This window comes from Hemitrygon akajei, unplaced genomic scaffold (genome assembly GCF_048418815.1).
Source record: "Hemitrygon akajei unplaced genomic scaffold, sHemAka1.3 Scf000092, whole genome shotgun sequence".
NCBI classification, from domain to species: domain Eukaryota; kingdom Metazoa; phylum Chordata; class Chondrichthyes; order Myliobatiformes; family Dasyatidae; genus Hemitrygon; species Hemitrygon akajei.
In genome coordinates, this window is record NW_027331978.1 from 1318918 (window position 1) to 1342597 (window position 23680).

At 44.8% G+C, this 23680-nt stretch overlaps 1 protein-coding gene across 1 annotated transcript in view; it reads left to right on the forward strand.

Annotated features, from left to right (window-relative positions):
- The first annotated feature begins 585 nt into the window (after window positions 1-585).
- LOC140722902 (uncharacterized) overlaps window positions 586-23680 on the forward strand; it is a 63574-nt gene continuing 40479 nt past the window's right edge. The window contains exons 1-3 of the mRNA XM_073037543.1: window positions 586-633; window positions 5567-7084; window positions 19159-19165. Coding sequence (XP_072893644.1) covers window positions 5883-7084; window positions 19159-19165 — 1209 coding nt within the window. The 5' untranslated portion in view covers window positions 586-633; window positions 5567-5882. The remainder of the gene's footprint in view (window positions 634-5566; window positions 7085-19158; window positions 19166-23680) is intronic.

Below are 23680 nucleotides of genomic sequence, written 5' to 3' on the forward strand. Positions count from 1 at the left end.
TCACTGAGCATTGGAGGAGTCTGTTCTGCTGATGTTAGCCTTAAACTAGACTGGTGTTTAATATTGTGGATCTGTGAAAGGTAAATCACTTCTGTATCAGATGCCGTGTCTCTGGTACTTACTGTCTCTACCGCACTCACAATGTACACTAGAGAGGCCATTCGGCCCATCTGGTTTCTGCCCATGTTTCTTTTCCATATCAGTATATCAAAATCTACCCCTGCCGTTCCCCTCTCACTCTCCCTTTGATGACAGGTTGCAAATAGTCACCACTCCGTCTGTGTGTGTGTGCGTGTGTGTGTCTGTATTTCTAGCAACTGCAGAATCTCTTGTGTTTTATATCTGCCTTTGCAAGAGGCATCAAATAAATGGAATGCCTGTTGATATTGAGTATATTGGTTTTTGGAGCCGCTTTCTACGTTAAAACAGCTACACAGTAAAAACCCTGCGGTGTGGACATGAAACCGGTGCTAACAGGAATGTTTAATGGCAGCTCCATTACCCATAAACCCTGGGTTTAAAATTTCGCTGCCTCTGAAGCAACGATCAAATGCGCAGGCATCAAGGTCGATGACGTCGCCGAATAGCACGCATGCGCGCAGTACACAAAAGACCTCAGGAGGATCGGTAAAGGTAAGAATGATTTTCCGGGCTGCTATCTTAAACTCAGACTGAGGGACATTTGCTGTGAACTCTGGACATCGTAGTCTGCAATCCTGGGACAGTCCTGCTCTCTTCCCTCTCTCTCAGCCCCACGATCCGTACGCGGGCCCCGGGGAGCTTCCGGCTGATGAGGGAATGGGAACCGATGGATCTCTCGGACAGAGCTGAGCTCCAGCTATCTAAATGCAAGGATTAGGAGCTCGGAGAAAGGGAAGAAACATCTTTTACATCACCAGTTGAGCAAATCACCTTTGTTCTTTCTTCAATCGTAAACAGGGGAAGATCTGCAGATGTTTGAAATTCAAGCAACACACACAAAATGCCGCAGGAACTTAGCATTAGTACTCTTTTCCATAGATGCTGCCTGGCCTGCTGAGTTCCTCCAGCATTTTGTGTGTGTTGCTTGAGCTACCTCCTCTCGTTCTGCATTGTTCTACCCGTGAGAACATGTTTTGTCCCATTCTCTCTGGGTACATAACGATATCAAGCACCTTTGTCCTGGGCAACAAATAGCTTTCACATCACAAATGTACCAGACTCCAATGAGACAGAAAGACTACTGCCCTTCCCTTTATGTTCATTGGCATTGCCATCACTGAGTTCAACACCATCTGTCACTTGGGGGAGGGTTCAGGGGATATATTTATGTACAATACAGAAACTGGTGTTACAGTATTGTTGCGATGCAAAAGTTGTTGGAGAATTTACAAGTGGGAAGAAGTGGAGTGATATTTGGAAATCTGACTTTTTAAAGTATCATTTAGCAAGCAAATCACATATGGATGATGTACAAAAGCTCTAGTGAAAAAATCCCTCATAGCCCGCTACAGGTCTGCTGCATAGTTTGTGTGAGAGTGCACATGAACTCGATGAAACCCAGAGGAGATCAAAGTTCTTATCAATTGTGAGTTGCTAGCTGTTAAAAGAAATACCTCCCTATTTAAAATTCAGTGTGCGCATGTTGTTGTCAGTGGGTAAAAATTGCACAGCACAAGGTGTTTCGGCACACTGGTCATTACAAATTAGGCGGGACATTGGTGTGGGAAGGTGGGGAGACCTTCAGTGCCCCTGATACCCTCACCTACAAGATATGCATCCAGCTGCAGCCTGTAACCCTGCACTTTAAGGAGCTGGAAATGGATGAATTCTGGATCATCTGGGAGTCAGAGGGGGTGACAGTTATGACATCAAGAGAGGTGAGTTACACCCAAGGTGCAGGACACATTAAACTAGGTGAGAGTCAGGAAGGGGAATGAGGTTAAATATCCATCACAGAGTACGCTTGGGGCCATCTCATACAACAACAGGTAGACCACTTTAGAAACTGTTGGGGAGGATTACCTGGCAGAGGAATGTCAAATGGTTGATAGGGGATTTGTTAGTTTGGAGATTAAAACTAGCAGAGATCTAATATCCTGGTGGTAAGGCTTGCTATTGCTAGTGTGTGATGGGGAGGGTGTGTCGTGAAACTAAATTTGCAGGGGGGAATTGGAGTCAGAATGCCAGAACAGATAGTGAAGTGGGTGAAATGAATTGACTTATATCATTCATATACATGAGGAGCAGAAATCTTCATATTACTTCTTCATCTAAATGTGCAATGTGTAATTTACAATAAATAGTTTATACATAGGACAGTGGTTATAACAGAAACACAATTGTATCAGCATAAATTAATCAGTCTGTTGCCCTGGTGGAAGAAGCCGTCCAGGAGCCTGTTGGTCCAGCTTTTATGCTGCGGTACCATTTCTTGGAAGGTAGCAGCCGGAACAGTTTGTGGTTGGGGTGACTTGGGTCCACAATGATCCTTTGGGACTTTTTATGCACCTGTCTCTGTAAATGTCCTGAACAATGGGAAGTTCACAACTACAGATACGCCGGGCTGTCCGCACCACTCTGCAGAGTCCCATACCAGGCAGAGATGCAGCCAGTCAGAATGCTCTCAATTGTGTCCCTGTAGAAATTTCTTATGATTTGGGGCCCCATCCCAAACTTCTTCAACCGTCTGAGGTGAAAGAGGCGCACGGCCACGTCCCACACAGCCGGTATGTACAGACCACATGAGATCCTCGGTGATGTTTATGCCGAGGAACTTGAAGCTGTTCACTCTCTCAACCCCAGATCCATTGATGTCAATAGGGGTTAGCCTGTCTCCATTCCTTCTGTAGTCCACAACCAGTTCCCTTGTCTTTGTGACATTGAGGAAGAGGTTGCTTTCTTGACACCCAGACAGATGTTGTTCACACCTCGGACAGAGTCAGCAATCAAATGGTTGAGCATGGTGCGATGAATGTGCTGAGCTGTGTATATCACAATGCAAGAAGCATCGTAGGAAAGCCAGATGAGCTCAGGACAGGGAATTATGATATTGTAGCCATTATTGGGACTTTGTTGCTCCCAACACTCTGAGAGATTTAGAGAAACAAACTTTGTAGAGATTGCAGACTATGCTAAGAAACAAAGGTTGATATAGTAAGTGATTTTAACTTTTTATATATTGAATGGAACTCCCATACTGTAAAAGGACTAAATGGGGTAGAGTTTGTCAAATGTGCCCTTAATCAGGACGTAGTATTCCCGACATAGAGGTGTGCAATAAGCTGTTAGGAAATGATCCAGCATTAGTGACAGAAATTAGTGTATGGGAACACTTTGTATCTAGCGATTGTAATGAAATAAGGTTCCAAGTAGATATGGAAAAAGAGAGGGCTGGACCATGGGTTGAGATTCTAAATTGGAGAAAGGTCAATTTTGATGGTATCAGAAAGATCTAACAAGTGTGGATTGGGACTGGCAGTTTTTCTAGCAAAGGAGTACTTGTAATTGTGAGTTCTTCAGAAGTGAGGGTGTAGAGTTTGTATGTGCCTGCCAAAATAAAAGTTGTAAGGTAACTGGTACAGGGAAACTTGGGTTTCAAGAGATATTGAGAGCTCGGATATTTTGTTCCTCTAAATGTCTCAGACTCCTGGGTGCTACCAAGACTCATTAATGACTGACTCATTAATCATCAGTCCAAGCCCTGAGCTTATCTGACTTTTTGTTTAGTCATCTTCTGTTGGTTCCTAAAAGCTTCCCAATAGTTTTTTGTTCTTTCGTCTGTCCTCTCTTTGTCTTTTATGTTGGCTTTGGCTTCTCATTTCAGCCACGGTTGTGTCCTCCTGCCTTTCCAATGCTTCCACTTCTTTGTGATGTATCTGTCACTCAGCTCCCGAATTACTCCCAGAAACTCCAGCCATTACTGTTACGTTGTCACTCCTACCTTTTCCCTTCCAAACACGTTTGGCCAGCTTCTCTGTTACAGAAACATGGAGAAGTTCAGTAGAGAAATGAGCTATTTGGCCCATCTAGTCAATGGCAAAAAAAAAATTAAGCTGTCTAATGCAACTACCTGCACTGGAACCATCGCCCTCCATACCCATACCATCCAGGTACCTATCAAACTTCCCTTAATTGAGAAATCGAGTTCATATTCACCACTTGTGCTGGCATCTCATTCCACACTCTGACGACCATTTCAGTAAAGAGCTTTTCCAAATGTTCCCATTAAATTTTCACCTTCCCCACTTACCCATGACCTCTGGTTGTCATCCTACCCAACCTCAGTGGAAAAAGCTGCTTGCATTTACCCTATCTATACCCTCATAATTTTGTAGACTTCTAACAAATCCTCAAAGCAATGTTTAATTTCCTTGTTTATGTTTAGAGCCTTTTTTAGGTTTATGAAATGATGAGGGATGTTGATCGTGTGGATATCCAGATGTTTGTTACATTGGCCTTTATAAATCAAAGTATAGAGTATAAGAGTTGGAATGTAATGGTGAAGTTGTATTAAACATTGGTAAGACTGAATTTGGAGTATTCTGTGCAGTTTTGGTCACCTAATTACAGGAAGGATATTAATAAGTTTGAAAGTGTGCAGAGAAGGTTTACAAGGATGTTGCTGGGACTTGAGAAACTGAGTTACAGAGAAAGGTTGAATGGGTTAGGACTTTATTCCTTGGAATGAAGGAGAATGAGGGGTGATTTGATAGAGGTGTATAAAATTATGATGGGTATAGATAGAGTGAATGCAAGCAGGCTTTTTCCACTGAGGCCAGGGGAGAAAAAAAACAGAGGTCATGGGTTAAGGGTGAAGAGAGAAAAGTTTAAAGGGAATATTAGGGGGTGCTTCTTCACTCAGAGAGTGGTGGGAGTGTGGAATCAGCTGCCAGATGAAGTGGTGAATGCGGACTCACTTTTGACATTTAAGAAAAACTTGGACAGGTATGTGGATGAGATGGGTTTGGAGGGATATGGCCCAGGTGCAGGTCAGTGGGTCTAGGCAGAAAAATGGTTCGGCACAGCCATGAAGGGCCAAAAGGCCTGTTTCTGTGCTGTAATGTTCCATGGTTCTGTTGTTGAAATTTCCCAGGGAAGAAATGACTAACATGAGGGGCATCATTTTAAGCTGCTTGGAAATAGATACTGAGGGGATTTTGGGGTACTTTTTTACACAGAGAGTGGTGGGTGCGTGAAATGCGCTTCCGGATATTTGTGTGAGATTCCCATTTGCACGTTAACAAAGGCTATTTGCGTCAGTGTGTTCAGTTACTGTGGGGCCAGCAGCCCATGCAGCTCAGTAGGAACAGGGAATAATACCAATGGAGAGAGTCCAACTGAGCCAAGTCACAGATTGGAGATGGCAGAAATGCCCCATTCTTATAGAGACAGGAGGAGCATCAGAGAGTTTGATGGTCATTCCAGATACCAGCACTGTGCCCAGTTAGAAGATGATTTCTCTCTCCAACTTGGGATGAACTTCACTGTAACAGTGTGATGTCAGATCACACCTTGACAACTCAAGTGATCTCATCTGAAATGTTGTCCTACACCCATTGATGGATTTTGTAAATCTTTTTTACAGGTGAAAAATGACAAGGAATTTGTCTACGGGAATCTCAAACACAACACACCAGTTTTGCTGTCTTTGTCCAGATATTTAAGAAGTGCAGCAAGGGATTCACACGATCATCCTTCCTGCTCAGACAGTGGGGAGGGATCCACTCTATCATCTAACTGACTGGCATGCCCCTCATTTTATATGGGAGTTCACCTGCTCAGACAGTGGGAATGGATTCACTCAGTCATTTCAACTGAAGGTACTTCAGCAAGTTCACACTGGGCAGAGGCTGGTCATCTGCTGAATTTGTGGGAAAGGATTCACTCGGTCATCTGACCTAATGGCTCACCAGCGAGTTCACACTGGGGAGAGGCCGTTCACCTGCTCAGACTGTGGGAAGGGATTCACTCGGTCATCTGACCTAATGGCTCACCAGCGAGTTCACACTGGGGAGAGGCCGTTCATCTGCTCAGACTGTGGGAAGGGATTCATTTCGTCATCTAAACTGAAGATACATCAGAGAGTTCACACTGGAGAGAGGCCGTTCACCTGCTCAGACTGTGGGAAGGGATTCACTCAGTCATCCTACCTACTGGTACACCAGTCAGTTCACACTGGGGAAAGGCCGTTCACCTGCTCAGAGTGTGGGAAAGGATTTACTCAATCATCCACCCTAATGGCTCACCAGCGAGTTCATAGTGGGGAGCGGCTGTTCACCTGCTCGGACTGTGGGAGGGGGTTCACTCGGTCATATAAACTGAAGGTACATCAGCGAGTTCACACTGGAGAGAGGCCATTCACCTGCTCGGACTGTGGGAAGGGATTCACTCAGTCATGTCTACTGAAGTTACATCAGCGAGTTCACACTGGGGAGCGGCCGTTCACTTGCTCAGACTGTGGGAAGGGATTCACTTGCTCATCTCAACTGAAGGTACATCAGCAAGTTCATACTGGGGAGAGGCTGTTCACCTGCACAGTCTGTGGGAAGGGATTCACTTTGTCACCTCACCTACTGAGACACCAGTTAGTTCATACTGGGGAGTGGCCATTCACTTGCTCAGTCTGTGGAAAGGGATTCACTGAATCATCTTTCCTGCAGAGACACCAGTCAGTTCACACTGGGAAGTGGCGGTTCACCTGCTCAGACTGTGGGAAGGGATTCAATCGGTTATCTCACCTGCTGTCACACCAGTCAGCCCATACAGGGAAAGGGCCGTTCACCTGCTCAGTCTGTGGGAAGGGTTTCATTTTGTCATCTCAACTGAAGATACATCAGCGATTTCACACTGGGGAGAGGCCGTTCTCCTGCACAGACTGTGGGAAGGGATTCACTATGTCATCTCATCTGAAGGTACATCAGAGAGTTCACACTGGGGAGAGGCCATTCACCTGCTCAGACTGTGGGAAGGGATTCACTTCGTCATCTCAACTGAAGGTACATCAGAGAGTTCACACTGGGGAGAGGCCGTTCACCTGCTCAGACTGTGGGAAGGGATTCACTCGGACATCTCAACTACAGAGACACCAGCGAGTTCACACTGGGTAGAGGCCGATTTCATGCTCAGACTTTGGGAAAAAATTCTCTCAGCCAAATCCACCAAATGTGTATCACTGTTGACACTGGGGAGATTCCGTTCACCTGCTGTGAATGTGGGAAGCGATTCACTCAGTGAATTAACCTTGCGTAACTCTCACTTCAGCTAGCAGCTTAATATAAGGGGTGATAGACCCCAGCCTGGCTAAACTTAAGAAATCTTGTTTGGATGGATGCTGTGTGATGTGTCCCCTGCTACAAATCAGTACCCTGAAATAACAGTAAACAATATGTGATTAAACAATTGAGCTTTGTAATTCTTACTTTGACCAGAGGGTTAGTAAAGAAAACAAATAAAAAAATGATAAAGGGCCCACTCTCTCCATTTGCATTTTCTCATCTCTCCCTGGCAAAAGACCATGAAAATCACTCTTCCAGACTCACAAGAAAGGACATTTCTGTCATTGGACAGCCCCACACTCCAAAACCCTGTTATCTCTAGTCATAGCCTAAACATTGCTGCTACTGAGAAACCATTACCTCAGCTGGGAAACATTACTGAGAGGTCGTTACATCAGCAGTGAAACCTTACAGCATGTAAGACTTGTGACACACTGCCGGTTTCACACTGGGGAGAAAGTTTCAATGAGCTGCATGCTGGATATTTGTCCATCACCGTTGCTGAATGCAATTTCGAGAGTGACTGTCGGTGCTGAACTCTGCAATTATTGCTGCTGCTCACCACACCCAGTTCTGCACCCTGGTCACTGCGCATGGGAGGAGTTTCTTCTGCTGCACATTTACCTTTAATGGGACTGGAGTTTAATATTCTGGATCTGAGACAAATAAATCAGTTCTATTTTAAACTCTGTCTCTGGTACTTACTGAATTTATAACACACCTAGTGTACAGTAGAGAATCAACTCAGGCCAGCTGGACCCTGCCAGTGATTCAGTTCCACGACAGTCCTTTTAAATCCTCTCCTGTTGTTCATCGCTCGCTCTCCCTGGATGGTGAGATCCACCACTGGATCCATCATCCAGTGGTGATGGATTCCAAACAGACACCACTCTGTGGTGAAGAGGTTTCCTTTGAGTTTTCTGCAGAGTGAAGAAGTCGAGGAGAAGGAAATCAGAAGTGGGGCGTGGCAATGTCAGAGTAGAAACATTTTGAAGCTGATTGACAGAGAAAATCTTTTGTTTGACTGATGACACGAACAATACCTGTGGTGAAGTGCTCCACTGGTCGAGGAACATGTGTGTGTTGGGAAATGCTTTATCTATTAAGGGAGTTGTTCCTGCTTGTTTATCTTGTAATATTGTATCCAGATGGTTATTATGGATTGTCCTATCTGAAATAATGTATTGATTAACATATAATCTTGTCACCATCTCATCTGCTCAGATCGTTGGGATGTCTCCCATGGAGGGTCGTACTCGTTCAACTGATTAATGTTTCCTTCCATAGTGATGATTAATTTTTCTGAATTGGCCTCTCATTTAAGATTTCCGGTCTGTATTTCTTATCACAATTGCATATACACACATGGAGTGCTGAATCCAGTTCATTTTTGATGAAAATATATATACCTAGAAGTTTTATCTGACTATTCTGTGATATTTTTTATTTCATGTGTGTTATTTCTCTTCCTCCATCTGTCCAAGGTAGTGTTAATCTCAGTGGGTTTGAGTGTAAATAGTCTTTTCTAAAGCTTTCTTAAGTTCTTGTTTATCTTTCTAAATTTTACTGATTGAAATGGGACCAAGATATTTTTATTTTAAAAGAAGTCAATGTCAGTATTGATGAAAGTGTTTATTGCCTGTGTTGTATTTGTTAATTACTGAGCTCTATTTGGTAGTTTTTTAAAAAGCCTTGAACTGAATTTTGTCAAAGGTTTTCCCCATTTTGCACTACTTTCTATTTTCTTCGCTTGTTGATATTCCAGATACATGGGTATCAAGAGTGAAGGGTCTTGGCCCGAAATGTTGATTCCCATCCATAGATGCTGCCTGACATGCTGAGCTCTTCCAGCACTTTGTGTGTAGTTCTCTAGATTTCTAGCATCTGCAGGTCTTCTTGTTTCCCACATACTTATATATTTATTGAAAGAACAAGCTGCTATTGGGTTGTGTGGCTCTGTCGGTAAAATATTAAATAAAATCATTAGAAAGAAGTGGCATAGGGTTAGAAGGTGTAAAATCTGTGGGTAGAATTAAGGAGCAGCAAATGTAAAAAAGAATCCCTGATGAGAATTGTACAGAGACCCCCAAACAGTAGTAAGTATGTGGTCCTCAAATTACAATGGGAGATAGAAAATGCATGCCAAGTGGGCAATGTTACAGTAGTCATGGGGATTGTCATGCAGGTGATTAGGAAAATTGGGATGGTGTTGGTCTCAAGAGGAGGAATTCCTGGAATGCCTACAAAATGCTTTTTTAGAGCAGCTCGTGATTGAGCCCACTTGGGGTCAGCTATTCTGGATTGGGTGTTGTAATAAACCAGAATTAATTAGGTCACTTAAGTCCAAAGAACCTTTAGGGGTAAGTGATCTTAATGTGATCAAATTCACCCTGACATTAGAGAAGGAGAAGCTAAAGTCAGGTGGAATAAAGAGAATTAGAGAGGCACGAGAGGAAAATTGGTCAAAATTGATTTAAAAAAACATGGGCCGGGACGAAAACAGAGCAGCAATGTCTGTAATTTTTGGAAGGCACAGGATATATACAGTGGCATGCAAAAGTTTGGGCGCGCCTGCTCAAAATTTCTGTAACTGTGAATAGCTAAGCGAGTAAACAATGACCTGATTACAAAAGGCATAAAGTTAAAGATGACACATTATTTTATATATTTTAAGCAAGATTACATTTTTATTTCCATCTTTTACAATTTCAAAATAACAAAAACGGAAAAGGGCCCGAAGCAAAAGTTTGGGCGCCCTGCATGGTCATTACTGAGTAGCACCCCCTTTGGCAAGTATCACAGCTTGTAAACACTATTTTTAGCCAACCAACAGTCTTTCAATTCTTGTTTGAGTTAATTTCTGGGTTCACTCATAAGTAGCAATGTACTGACTGTGGAAATTACAAATGAGAATATTATTCGAGTCACAGAGAGCAGCCGTACCAAAACAGGCCCTTCTAGTCCATGCTGACCTGTTTTTGTTGTTACTGCCTGTTTCCAACTACCTGCACCAGAGCCTCCATACACCTCCCATCCACGTCCTCACCCAAATTCCTCTTTAGTGTCTAAATCAAACCCACATCCTCCACTTCCACTGGCAGCTCATTCCACACTCTCACCAACCTCCGAGTGAAGAATTCCCCTTCAGATTCCCCGAAAATAATTCACTTCCACCCTGACCGTATGTCCAATGTCAGGGTGAGAGGGAGGACGGGACAGAGAGGGAAGACCGTAAGGGGAGGGGTGTTCGAGTGCGGAGAGGGAAACAGAGTGAAGAGTTTATACTTAATATCTTTCAGAAAAATGTAATTGAACTTGCTGCAAATCTACTCTCCATATCCTGTACATTCTTAACCAAATTATTGATCCACATGACAATAATGGTTGACGTCCAAAGTAAATGTTATTATCAGAGTACGTATATGTCACTACATACAACCCTGAGATTGTTTCTCCTACAGGAACACTGAGCAAATCTTTAGAATAGTAACAGGATCAATGAAAGATCAAGTGGAGCATAGAATTCAACAAACTGTGCAAATGCAAATATATTTAAATATCAATGAATAATGAGAGCAATGGGGTGTAACCCTCGGGAACCTCACTAGGCCCGGGCCTCGAGTCCAATAAACAGCCTTCCACCATCACTCTCTGCTTCCTACCATCAAGACAACTGTGCATCCAGTGAGCCAGCTCTCCCTGGATCCCGTGTGATCTGACTTTCCACAGCAACTTACCGTGTGAACCTTATCAAAGGCCTCACTGATGCCCATATCGGCCCCGATCCTGGGACAGAGGAGTCACAGATCAGAGGGCATGGATTTAAGCAGAGGATGAAGAGGGTTAGAGGGATCTGAGGAAGAGATTTCTCACTCAGAGGGTAGCTGAAATCTGGAACACACTGCCCGAGGTGGTGGTGGAGGCAGGTCCCTTCACAACATTTACGAAGTGGATGAGCATTGAAACTGCCGAGATACAGTCGGCTATGAACCAAGTGATGATAAATGGGACCAGTGTAGATAGTGAGTGGATGGTCAGAACAGGTATGGCCGGCCAAAGGCCCGTTTCCGTGCTGTGTGATCCACCACTCCGGACATGCTAAATTAACGATGCAAGGCATTGATTTCAAAACTCCACACCCCTCTCCAACCTGAAGTAAACCAGACTGCACCCCTTTGTCACCACTGGGAATATCTGTTTCTGTCAAGGTAACATACAAATTGATCACTTTTGCTAAACAACTGGCAATTGATGAAGTTTCTGTGTCTTCTTCCATTAATGTTGCTGCCTTACAGCAAAACTAACCCTCTCACTGTGTCAGAATCAGTGATTAAATCAGACTCCAAACACTGTGCTTTCATCCCTGCACGTTATAACTGGAACCATCTCACTGAGGGTCTGATGGAGACATGGGATCACATCTCCCTTGCTTCTGACATTTCAAATACCCTCAAAATGGTTTTCTGATTCAGTCTGAAGGTTATGGTACATTCAGCTCGTCGTCAGACCTGACAAACCGTGTCTTCCCACAGCTGGTTCCACCTGTTTGTGTGTCCTCTTTCCTCCACCTCCAGGGAAGCTGCATCTCCACACAAACTCCTCACTGGAGACAACTGTCTGTACCCGTGACACAGGAAATCACATCACTGTCACTCTCCTGATACCGTGTCTGACCTGCTCACCTCCGGGTATCCTCCCTCAGCAAGCCTCTTCCTCAGTCACCATCTGTGAGATTATTTAATAATACAATCACTGTAGAACGATCTATCAGACAGCTCCTGTACCCCTCCATCCCGGACGATGGTTTGCTGATTAAAACTCTCTCTCCTCAGCCCCTTCCCTATTCCCTTTCCCTTTGCAAACTCCAGATATGCCAGCTGATCCGAACCCACTGTGAGGACATTTATATCTCACAGGAGGATGTAGAAACCCGTGTTGTTCTCTGATACAGAGGTAACTGACACCACCACTCAGCCGGCCGGGCAGCATCTATCAGAGAGAAAAACCACACTCCCACCCCACCCCCCCGCATAAAACAATGCAATCAGAGGTTTATGATCATTTTCAATATGAAAAGATTGCCCTGACACAAACTGATGAAATGCCTCAGAAGGAAACAAAATGCTGAGCAATTCTTTTTCAATCTGGACATAACGTGTTTCTGGATCAGATAATGAACGCGTTGCATGTGCCACTTGCAGCCATTCCTTATCATGTTATGATCATTTTCAACATCAATAGATTCCCCAGTGGGAATCGGAATGAAAATGTTTGGACACCAGGAAGTCCCGCTCGGAGCGGATAGTTCAAAGGTTAATTTATTATCAAAGCAGGTATCCGTAAACAATTCTTGAGCTTTTTTTCTTCTCCGGAAAACCACGAAACAAAGAAAGAGCATGAAAGTCGTTCAGAGAGAAAAATCAAACTCCCACCTCAACCCCCGCATTAAAAAGATAGCATCCCGATCATCAAATCCCCAAAACCCACCCCTCCCGCACAAAAGGGAACAATATCGTCGACCGCCCCCCCCAAATAAACACCCCTACCCCGCACAACTGCGGAGGAGCCGGTGTCACCAGTGTAGAGGCGGCCGCATCGGGAGCAGCGGACACAACGGGCGAACCCGGAAGATTCACAGGTGAAGTGTCGCCTCACCTGGAAGGATGTTTGGACAACGGAGAGAGTTCGACCGTCCGGCCCTTTCACTGTGACACCCCGAACTCCACATCAAATCCGTCCAAACGAATCTGGGTGAACTTTAATGACCAATAAATATAATTCCTCTCAGCGATCAGCTGTCTGAGTGATCCCCTGACTCTGAGAGGAAGGGGTATCTATGGTCCACACTGTCAGGGTGCTGAGTTTACCAGGAGACAAAGACTGCAGGGACGAGAGGTTTTCTGTTGACTAATACACTGTGTGTGGACCCCGCTGGCAATTCTGGTGTTGTGACCCGAATCGAGACAAACACCACGCTGCCCACTCCACCAACAACACGGCACAGCCGGACACAAAACAGGGGACTTTACATCCCACAACACTGGATTCAGTGATGAAACCCGTGATTAATGTTGTTGTCCCACCGAAAAATCCATTAAGGTGCTTTTAAATTCGAGCGCTCCCCCACAGGTGACGTCACACAGCACCACCCCACTCGCCTGACGTCACACATTGGCTTCCCACACCGGGATGTGCCCTCACGTGTGCGGTGTTTTACGTCACCGACGTGCTGCTGTGCTCGAGCTTTATCGGTTTAACGGCTGGGCTAATAATTAAGTGTTTATAAACATAGACTGATTTAACTGAAACCCGCACATTTCCTGTGTGGGTCTGAATTGTGTGTCGGGATGGGATGGGATGGGAATCGAAATTATAACGCTGAGAACTCTGTGACCTGGGGGTGGCTGAAAAGGGATCGGGGAAGATATGGAGGGAAAAACTAAATACGTGTCTGGTGTAAATATGGAAATAATATAGATAGATAGATAGATAGATAGATAGATAGATAGATAGATAGATAGATAGATAGATAGATAGATACTTTATTCATCCCCATGGGGAAATTCAACCTTTTTTCCAATGTCCCATACACTTGTTGTAGCAAAAACTAATTACATACAATACTTATCTCAGTAATAATATGATATGCATCTAAATCACTAACTCAAAAAGCATTAATAATAGCTTTAAAAAAAAAGTTCTTAAGTCCTGGCAGTTGAATTGTAAAGCCTAATGGCATTGGGGAGTATTGACCTCTTCATCATGTCTGAGGAGCATTGCATCGATAATAACCTGTCGCTGAAACTGCTTCTCTGTCTCTGGATGGTGCTATGTAGAGGATGTTCAGGGAATATTCAGAGGATATAGGGAAATAATGAAATAATTTGGGAAATGCGGCGGTGGGTCGGGCAATATGTGAAGGGGGAGCAACAGTCACCGAGTCACGTGATCCTGTTTTACCGCAGATCGTCAGCATTTTCCGAAGCTCCGCCCAACGCCCGTGACGCAATAAGCACATTGCGCATGCTCACATTCCCGGGAACGGCAGTGTTGTTTTTTCGTTCATTGTGAAAGCGGGACGGCGGTGAGATTGGGATCGGGAGGGAGTTCTCGCCCCTTTGGATGGGGAGCCGGAGACGGATTATTCTCTGCGGGGCAGCAGCAACAATTTCCCTTCGGTGAGTATTGAAGCCGGTCCCGAGTGGGGAGGTCTGACGTTGGGTGGTGAGTTAACTTTCCCGAACTCAAACAAGAGAAAATCTGCAGATGGTGGAAATGCGAGCAACGCGCACAAAATGCTGGAGGAACTCAGCAGACCGGACAGAATCCAGGAAAAGAGTACAGTCGAGATTACCGGCCGAAACCCTTCGGCAGGACTGGAGAATAAAAGGTGGGGGTGGGGAGGGAGAGAGAAACACAAGGTGATCGGTGAAACCTGAAGGGGGAGGGGATGAACTTTCCCGAACTGGCAGCTACGCCTCGCTTCCTTCACAGAATCTGCCGGGGTCGGTCCGGGTTGTGAGACCTTCACACCGAACCGTCTGAGATGAGCCGCGCTCAGCCCCTGTTGTTCTGGTCCTATTAGCAACATGAAGTAAAACATGTTTCTGTATTGTTACTGACAGAGAAATGTATAATTTGTGTTCCGTGTTTATCTGAATGTATTTGCCTGTGATGCTGCCACAAGTCAGTGTTTCTCTCTCCCTGTACCTTCCCGTACTTGTGCAGTTGGCAATAAATTTAACAGGACCTGAGAAATCTCAGTGAGATTTGATTAGTGATGATCATGTTGGCAGCTCGGTAGGTCGAATGCATGAGACAGTACACTGTTAAATGCAAAACCCTGAACAGTGTCGATGATCAGAGGGATCTTAGACTCCAAGTTCATCGCTCCCTGAAAGAGACTGCACAGATTGATCGTGTGGTTAAGAAGGCAAATGGCATGGTTGTCTTTATCAGTTGAAGCATTGAGTTCAAAAGTCGGGAAGTTTTGTTGCAGTTTTATAAAACTAGTTAGACCACATCTGGAGTGTTTCATACAGTTCTGGTCGCTCCCATTCTCGGAAGGATATCGGGGCTTTGGAGTGGGCGCAGAAAAGGTTTACCAGGATATTGCCTGGATTAGAGGGCCTGAGCTTTAACGAGAGGTTGGACAAAATTGTGTCGTTTTCTCCGGAGCCGTGCCGGCTGGGGTGAGACTGGATGGACGTTTATAAGATTACCAGAGGATTAGAAGCCATGTCTCAGAAAGGCAGCGTCCATTATCAAGGACCTCCAGCACCCAGGGCATGTGGTTTTCTCAATGTTACCAGCAGGTAAGGAGGTGCAGAAGTCTGAAGGCTCACACTCAGTGATTCAGGAACAGTTTCTTCCCCTCTGCCATCCGATTGCTAAATGGATATTGAACCCTTGAACACTACCTCACATTTAAAATATATAGTATTTCTGTTTGTTGCACGATTTTTAATTTATTCACAGAAACATAGAAAACCTACAGCACAATACAAGCCCTTCGGCCCACAAAGTTGTGCCAACATGTCCCTATCTTAGGAATTACCATGGTTACCCATAGCACTCTATTTTTCTAAGCTAGTATTTCTTTATTTTTCTCCAGTGTCTCCAAAGGACCATATTCTACCCACCTCCACCACCGTTGCCGGTAGCCAATTCCACACACTCACCAGTCTCTGAGTAAAAAAACTTATCTGTAACATTTCCTCTGCAACTACTCCCCAGCACCTTAAACCTGTGCTGTCTTTTCATAACCATTTCAGACCTGGGAAAAAGTCTCTGACTATCCACACGATCAATGCCTCTCATCATCTTATACACCTCTATCAGGTCACCTCTCATCCTCCGTTGCTCCAAGTAGAAAAGGCCGAGTTCATTCAAACTATTCTAATAAGGCATGCTCCCCAATCCAGGCAACATCTGTGTAAATAGCCTCTGCACCATTTCTATGGTTTCCACATGCTTCATGTAGTGAGACAACCAGAACTGTGCACATTGGGGTGTGACCATCGTCACATTTAGCTGCAACATTACCTCTTGGCTCCTAAATTCAATCCCACGATTGTTGAAGGTCAATGCATCATATGCCTTCTTAACCACAGAGTCAACCTGCGTAGCAACTTTGAGTGTCCTATGGACTGGGACCCCAGGATCCCTCTGATCCTCCACACTGCCAAGAGTCTTACCATTAATGTTATATTCTGCCATCATGTTTGACCTAACAAAATGAACCACTTCACACTTATCTTAGTTGAACTCCATCTGCCACTTTTCAGCCCATTTTTGCATCCTATCAATGTCCCACTGTAACCTCTGACACTATCCACAACTCCCCCAACCTTTGTGTCATCAGCAAACTTGCTAACCCATCCCTCCACTTCCTCATCCAGGTCATTTATCAAAATCACAAAGAGTAAGGGTTCCAGATATGCTGTAAATAATTTAGTTGTTTATTTTTATTATTTTACTTTGGGTTTTTTTTCCTTCTATAATATGTATTGCATTGAACTGCTGCTGCATGGTTTTCAAATTTCATGACACACACCGGTGATAATAAACCTGATTCTGATTCTGAGTGGACAGACAATCTGTTTTTCCTGGGGGTTGAAATGTCTAATATATTTATGGTGAGAGGAGATGTAAGCAGCAAGTTTGTTTCTTTACACAGAGTGGTGGGTAGCTGGAAAACTCTGCCTGGGGTGGGAGACCCGACTGGTCACGTGATCCCGTTTGCCCCTCCCATTTAACAGCAGATGGGCGGCACCTGTGCATCTGTTTCCGAGGCCCTGCCCTCCGGATGATGTGACACTCACTTCGCGCATGTTCACTGTCTCCGGCCGGGCGGTGTTTTCTTTTCCGCTCAGTGCTGAAGTGCATCATCTGTGGGATCGAGGGAAGGGTCCTCACCTCCTGGGTGGGGGAGCCAGGGGTCGGGATCACTGTCTGTGGGCTGAAGATATTGCGTTCCCATCGGTGAGTATTGAGACCGATCCCAAGCAGGGAGATCCGATGTTGGCCGTGAGCCCCGAACTGAGGACCAATTACTCATTTATTTTTTCGATTATCTGGTCTGGTCAAAAATGTGTAGACTTCACTTAATCTGCATTGAACGATCCAAACCTGGAGCCCAGGCTGTCTATTTCTGCAGAGTTGAAACGGGAGACCCACCAACAGGTCACGTGAGGCTGTTTACTGTCAATCTGCCCTACCCTTCACTTTGTGATGATAGATAGATAGATAGATAGATACTTTATTCATCCCCATGGGGAAATTCAACCTTTTTTTCCAATGTCCCATACACTTGTTGTAGCAAAAACTAATTACATACAATACTTGACTCAGTAAAAATATGATATGCATCTAAATCAAAAAGCATTAATAATAGCTTTAAAAAAAAAGTTCTTAAGTCCTGGCGGTTGAATTGTAAAGCCTAATGGCATTGGGGAGTATTGACCTCTTCATCCTGTCTGAGGAGCATTGCATCGATAGTAACCTGTTGCTGAAACTGCTTCTCTGTCTCTGGATGGTGCTATGTAGAGGATGTTCAGGGTTTTCCATAATTGACCGTAGCCTACTCAGTGCCCTTCGCTCAGCTACCGATGTTAAACTCTCCAGTACTTTGCCCACGACAGAGCCCGCCTTCCTTACCAGCTTATTAAGACATGAGGCGTCCCTGTTCTTAATGCTTCCTCCCCAACACGCCACCACAAAGAAGAGGGCGCTCTCCAGAACTGACCTATAGAACATCTTCAGCATCTCACTGCAGACATTGAATGACGCCAACCTTCTAAGGAAGTACAGTCGACTCTGTGCCTTCCTGCACAAGGCATCTGTGTTGGCAGTCCAGTCTAGCTTCTCGTCTAACTGTACTCCCAGATACTTGTAGGTCTTAACCTGCTCCACACATTCTCCATTAATGATCACTGGCTCCATATGAGGCCTAGATCTCCTAAAGTCCACCACCATCTCCTTGGTCTTGGTGATATTGAGACGCAGGTAGTTTGAGTTGCACCATATCACAAAGTCCTGTATCAATTTCCTATACTCCTCCTCCTGTCCATTCCTGACACACCCCACTATGGCCGTGTCATCAGTGAACTTCTGCACATGGCAGGACTCCGAGTTATATTGGAAGTCTGATGTGTACAGGGTGAACAGGACCGGAGAGAGTATGGTTCCCTGCGGCGCTCCTGTGCTGCTGACCACCGTGTCAGACCTACAGTCTCCCAACCGCACATACTGAGGTCTATCTGTCAAGTAGTCCACTATCCAATCCACCATGTGAGAGTCTACTCCCATCTCCGTTAGTTTGTGCCTTAAGATCTTGGGCTGGATGGTGTTAAAGGCACTAGAGAAGTCAAGGAATGTAATCCTCACAGCACAACTGACCCCATCTAGGTGAGAGAGTGATTTGTGCAGCAAATACGTGATGCAAGATGACATGGTGTGTGCTTAGAGTCCCTGGCTGGGTCAGGATGCTTCCTCTATGTTGTGTTGGGGGATCTGACATTGGTCACAGAGTCCCGTTAACTTCCCCCAACTCGCCTCACTTCCTGAGGCTGCTCACATTTGTCCTTGAGCTTTCTGGCTGTTGTGTCTTCTCCCGGACTGGGGTGGGTGAGAAAGGAGAATGTCCCAGGTTTTGGGGATCTTTGATTTCACTGCCTGCTTTACCGAGGGACTGGGAAGTCTAGGGGGGAGAGTGGTTTCTGTGATGTGCACATGGCCAAGTGGTTAAGCAATCTGAAGGTCATGAGTTTGAGCCTCAGGCCAGGCAGTGTGTTGTATCCTTGAGCATGGCACTTAACCACACATTGCTCCTGCACGTTTATAGCCCAGATGGATCAAATCACCTAATCCTGTTCCTGTGTCTTATGTATTACCATGACAGAATGATGGCTCCGTCTTATCCCATATTGTTTTGTGATGTGTGAGGGACAATAAAAGATTGTTCACTGAGATTATTATATTTGGCTTCAACGTTTAAATTTCAGTGAGTTTTGTTCTTAGTAACATTAAGCAGAAATGTTTGGTTCTCCTTTTCATTGTTAATGTGCTTCATTATCTCTCTGGTTAATGTTAGACCTGCGGTGAGAGGTTTATTGAAAGAAAAACCCCAACTGGAAGCAAACCATGACTGAAGATGTGGGAACAACAAGAAGTGAACTGGCCCGAGGACTGAGAGCATCAGCTGGAGAGAAGAACTCTGAATCAGCTGACTTGGAGTTCCCAGTGAGTCAGTGAGGAGGAAGTTTGGTGAGTCTCATTTACTCAAACACTGGTCCTTTATACATTACATCCCTGTATAAGGGAAGGTGGGAAATAGTTGGTGAGACTGAATGTGCCCAGAAGAACCATTTATGCTTCTGTCAGACACAGTTGCAATCACTCCAGGTCTGGTAATGTGCTTCCAGCAGCCCAGCCCTTTAAAGTCACTCGCATTTTGTGGAAGGGTGGAAATCGGGCAGAATCTCAAGTTGCTGGAGATCTGCACTAAAAACTGAAAATTTTTGAAGTCATCCTGACAAAATGTTACTAACCTGAATTATAAAGATTGTTCCTCTCCCCATAGCTGTTCCTTACATGCTGAGCAGTTTGGTAATTCCAATTTCTTTTTATTACATTCACTCTGGATTGGTTTATGTTTCCTGAAATGTACCGTTTTTAATGTGGAAGTGGAAATGGCTCACTCTGTGACAGTTGAACAATGAAGTAACCACAACTTTTCCCTGCAAATTACCCTGGTGCCAATTAGTTTGTTATTCCTAGAAATGTGTTCAGTACAGTTGTTGTGAACAAGGTTTATAAGAATAATCTCAGGAATGTTCGGCGTTATTTATGAGGAGCATTTGATTGTTTTGGACCTGTGCTCAATGGAGTTCAGAGGGACGGTGGGGGTGGTGGGGGATGTATGGTTAAGTAAACCTACCAAATGCTGAAAAGCCTGGATACAGTGGACATGGAGAGGATGTTTCCATTAGACTGTGATCTGACAGCACAGTCTCGGAATAAAGAAGCTTCCCTTTAAAACTGAGTGGAGAAAAAAATTTGGCCAGAAGATGTCTGATCTGTGGAATTTGTTGCCACAGAGGTTGGTTGAAGCTGCCATTTGGGTATATTTATGACAGAGATTAATATATTCATGATTGCTGAGTAGCTCAGGGTTACAGGAGGAAGGCAGGAATATGGTGTTGGAATGAAAATCAGCTGTGGTTAAATGGTGGGGCAGACCAGATGGATCGAATCACCTAATTCTGTTCCTGACTGAATGATGGCTCCTCCTTATCCCATATTGTTTTGTGATGTGTGAGTGACAATAAAAAAATGTTTACTGAGATCGTTATATCAGCCTTCAACGTTTTGTTCTTAGTAACATTAACTAGAAATGTTTGGTTCTCCTTTTTATTGTTATTGTGTTTCATTATCTCCCTGGTTAAAGTTAGACCTGCGGTGAGAGGTTTATTGGAAGAAAAGCCCCAACTAGAAGCAAACCACGGCTGAAGACGAGGGAACAGCAACAAATGAACCAGCCTGAGGACTGAGAACATTAACTGGAGAGAACAGCTCTGCCTCAAGAGACTCGGAGATTCCATTGATTCAGTCAGGAGAAAGTTTGGTGAGTCTCATTTACTCAAACACTGATCCTTTAGACATTACATACCTGTATAAGGGAAAGTGGGATATAGTTGGAGTGAGACTGAATGATAGATAGATAGATAGATACTTTATTCATCCCCATGGGGAAATTCAACATTTTTTTCCAATGTCCCATACACTTGTTGTAGCAAAACTAATTACATACAATACTTAACTCAGTAAAAATATGATATGCATCTAAATCACTCTCTCAAAAAGCATTAATAATAGCTTTTTAAAAGTTCTTAAGTCCTGTCGGTTGAATTGTAAAGCCTAATGGCATTGGGGAGTATTGACCTCTTCATCCTGTCTGAGGAGCATTGCATCGATAGTAAGCTGTCGCTGAAACTGCTTCTCTGTCTCTGGATGGTGCTATGTAGAGGATGTTCAGGGTTTTCCATAATTGACCGTAGCCTACTCAGCGCCCTTCGCTCAGCTACCGATGTTAAACTCTCCAGTACTTTGCCCACGACAGAGCCCGCCTTCCTTACCAGCTTATTAAGACGTGAGGCGTCCCTCTTCTTAATGCTTCCTCCCCAACACGCCACCACAAAGAAGAGGGCGCTCTCCACAACTGACCTATAGAACATCTTCAGCATCTCACTACAGACATTGAATGACGCCAACCTTCTAAGGAAGTACAGTCGACTCTGTGACTTCCTGCACAAGGCATCTGTGTTGGCAGTCCAGTCTAGCTTCTCATCTAACTGTACTCCCAGATACTTGTAGGTCTTAACCTGCTCCACACATTCTCCATTAATGATCACTGGCTCCATATGAGGCCTAGATCTCCTAAAGTCCACCACCATCTCCTTGGTCTTGTTGATATTGAGACGCAGGTAGTTTGAGTTGCACCATATCACAAAGTCCTGTATCAGTTTCCTATACTCCTCCTCCTGTCCATTCCTGACACATCCCACTATGGCCGTGTCATCAGCGAACTTCTGCACATGGCAGGACTCCGAGTTATATTGGAAGTCTGATGTGTACAGGGTGAACAGGACCGGAGAGAGTACAGTTCCCTGCGGCGCTCCTGTGCTGCTGACCACCGTGTCAGACCTACAGTCTCCCAACCACACATACTGAGGTCTATCTGTCAAGTAATGTGCCCAGAACAACCAGTTATGCCTCTGTCAGACCCAGTTGCAATCACTGCAGGTCTGATAATGAGCTTCCAGCAGCCCAGCCCTTTAAAACCACTCCTATTCTGTGGAAGTCGAATCCGGATAAAGTCACTCAGAGACCGTACAGTACAAACTCTTTATTCCAAGCACCCGGGGCTTACTTAGTTAGTCGCTCAAACAGGAACAGTCTGTGACTGTTCCCACCCAATCCACTAACTGACTAACAATTCTCCTTACACCACAGATATATCCATCCAGATACCCCCACACAAGACAGGCTGGAGCCAAAGATTGTTTGTCAGGAAAAAATATCCCAGGTTCCATGGTGGGATAGTCACCCCTCTCTGCAGAGTAGTTCTCTTCCTTGTAAGCCTGTCGTACTTGTGAATGTATGCTTGGAAAATTTTGGTTAGTTGGCATATATATTTCCCCACGTCTTCCCCTTGGGTATGAATATCCAATTTTGCTGGTAGACTTTCTGGGAGCAATGGTACACAAGGTCTTAGTCCCCAGGGTGTCTTCATGGGCCATCCAGAAATGATTTCAGCTGGTGACAACCCTGTTTTCCCCTGTGGGGTAACCCTCATATGGAACTGGGTGATGGTAGGACCTTCAACCGAGTCCAGTCTCCACTGTTAGTCTGGCCAGTTTTCTCTTCAGAGTGTCATTGGCTCTCTCCACTCTGCCAGCGGCCCGTGGGTGGTGTACACAGTGGAATTGTTGCTGGATAGCTAGTTCGTTACATACACCTTTGTTTACTTTCACCACAAAGTGTGGGTCATTGTTGAACTCAGCATCTCTGCCAGGCCGTACCTGGGAATTATTTCCCGTAATAATACCTTCACAACAGTCACAGCAGTATTAATGGTAGTTGGAATAGCTTCAATCCATCTACTAAACACATCTATAATAACTAAGCAGTATCTATAGCAATGTACTCTAGGCAATTCAATAAAATCAACTTGTAGACACAAAAAGGTCCACCTGGCAAGGGAGTCGTGCCCAGTGTGCAGGGTACAGGTTACCAACCATTACCTCCTTTCCCAGGTGTGTACAATTATGTATCTAATCGACCAATATTGGTAAAAACTGTGTAAGAACACAAACCTGTCCCAATGGGGTGATCCAAAAACCTAGGTTGGGGTCTTTCGGGCACCCCATCTGGGACCACAGTTTTCACTCCTCCTCAGAGGCGTCCCCCTGAGAAGAACAAAACTCGAGGTAGCTGTAGAGCAGTGAGTAAGTTGTTTACAAAGGTGGCATTACTAATGGGGTGGCCAGAGGAAGTCAGGAATCCCCATGTTCTCAGAGAGCCCTGTAGTCATGTACAATTCCAAATGTATAACGGGAGTCTGTGTAAATGTTCCCACTTTAGTCTGTTGCTGGGATACAGGGATGAGTCATAGCAAACAGCTCAGCCTTCTGGGCGGAGACAACTGCTTCAAAAGAGGCCTGCTCATTTACTTCACTGTCCATCACTATCGCATAGTCAGAACATCGTTTTCCTGCTGGATCCACAAAGGAGCTTCCTTATAAAACGCTGCCTCGGGATTGAGGGGATATTGCTAAATGGATGGGAGAGTCTGTCCTTCTTTCATGGTGATCCAGACGGAGACAGTTGGTGCGACAGACTTCCTGGCCTGAAATTACACA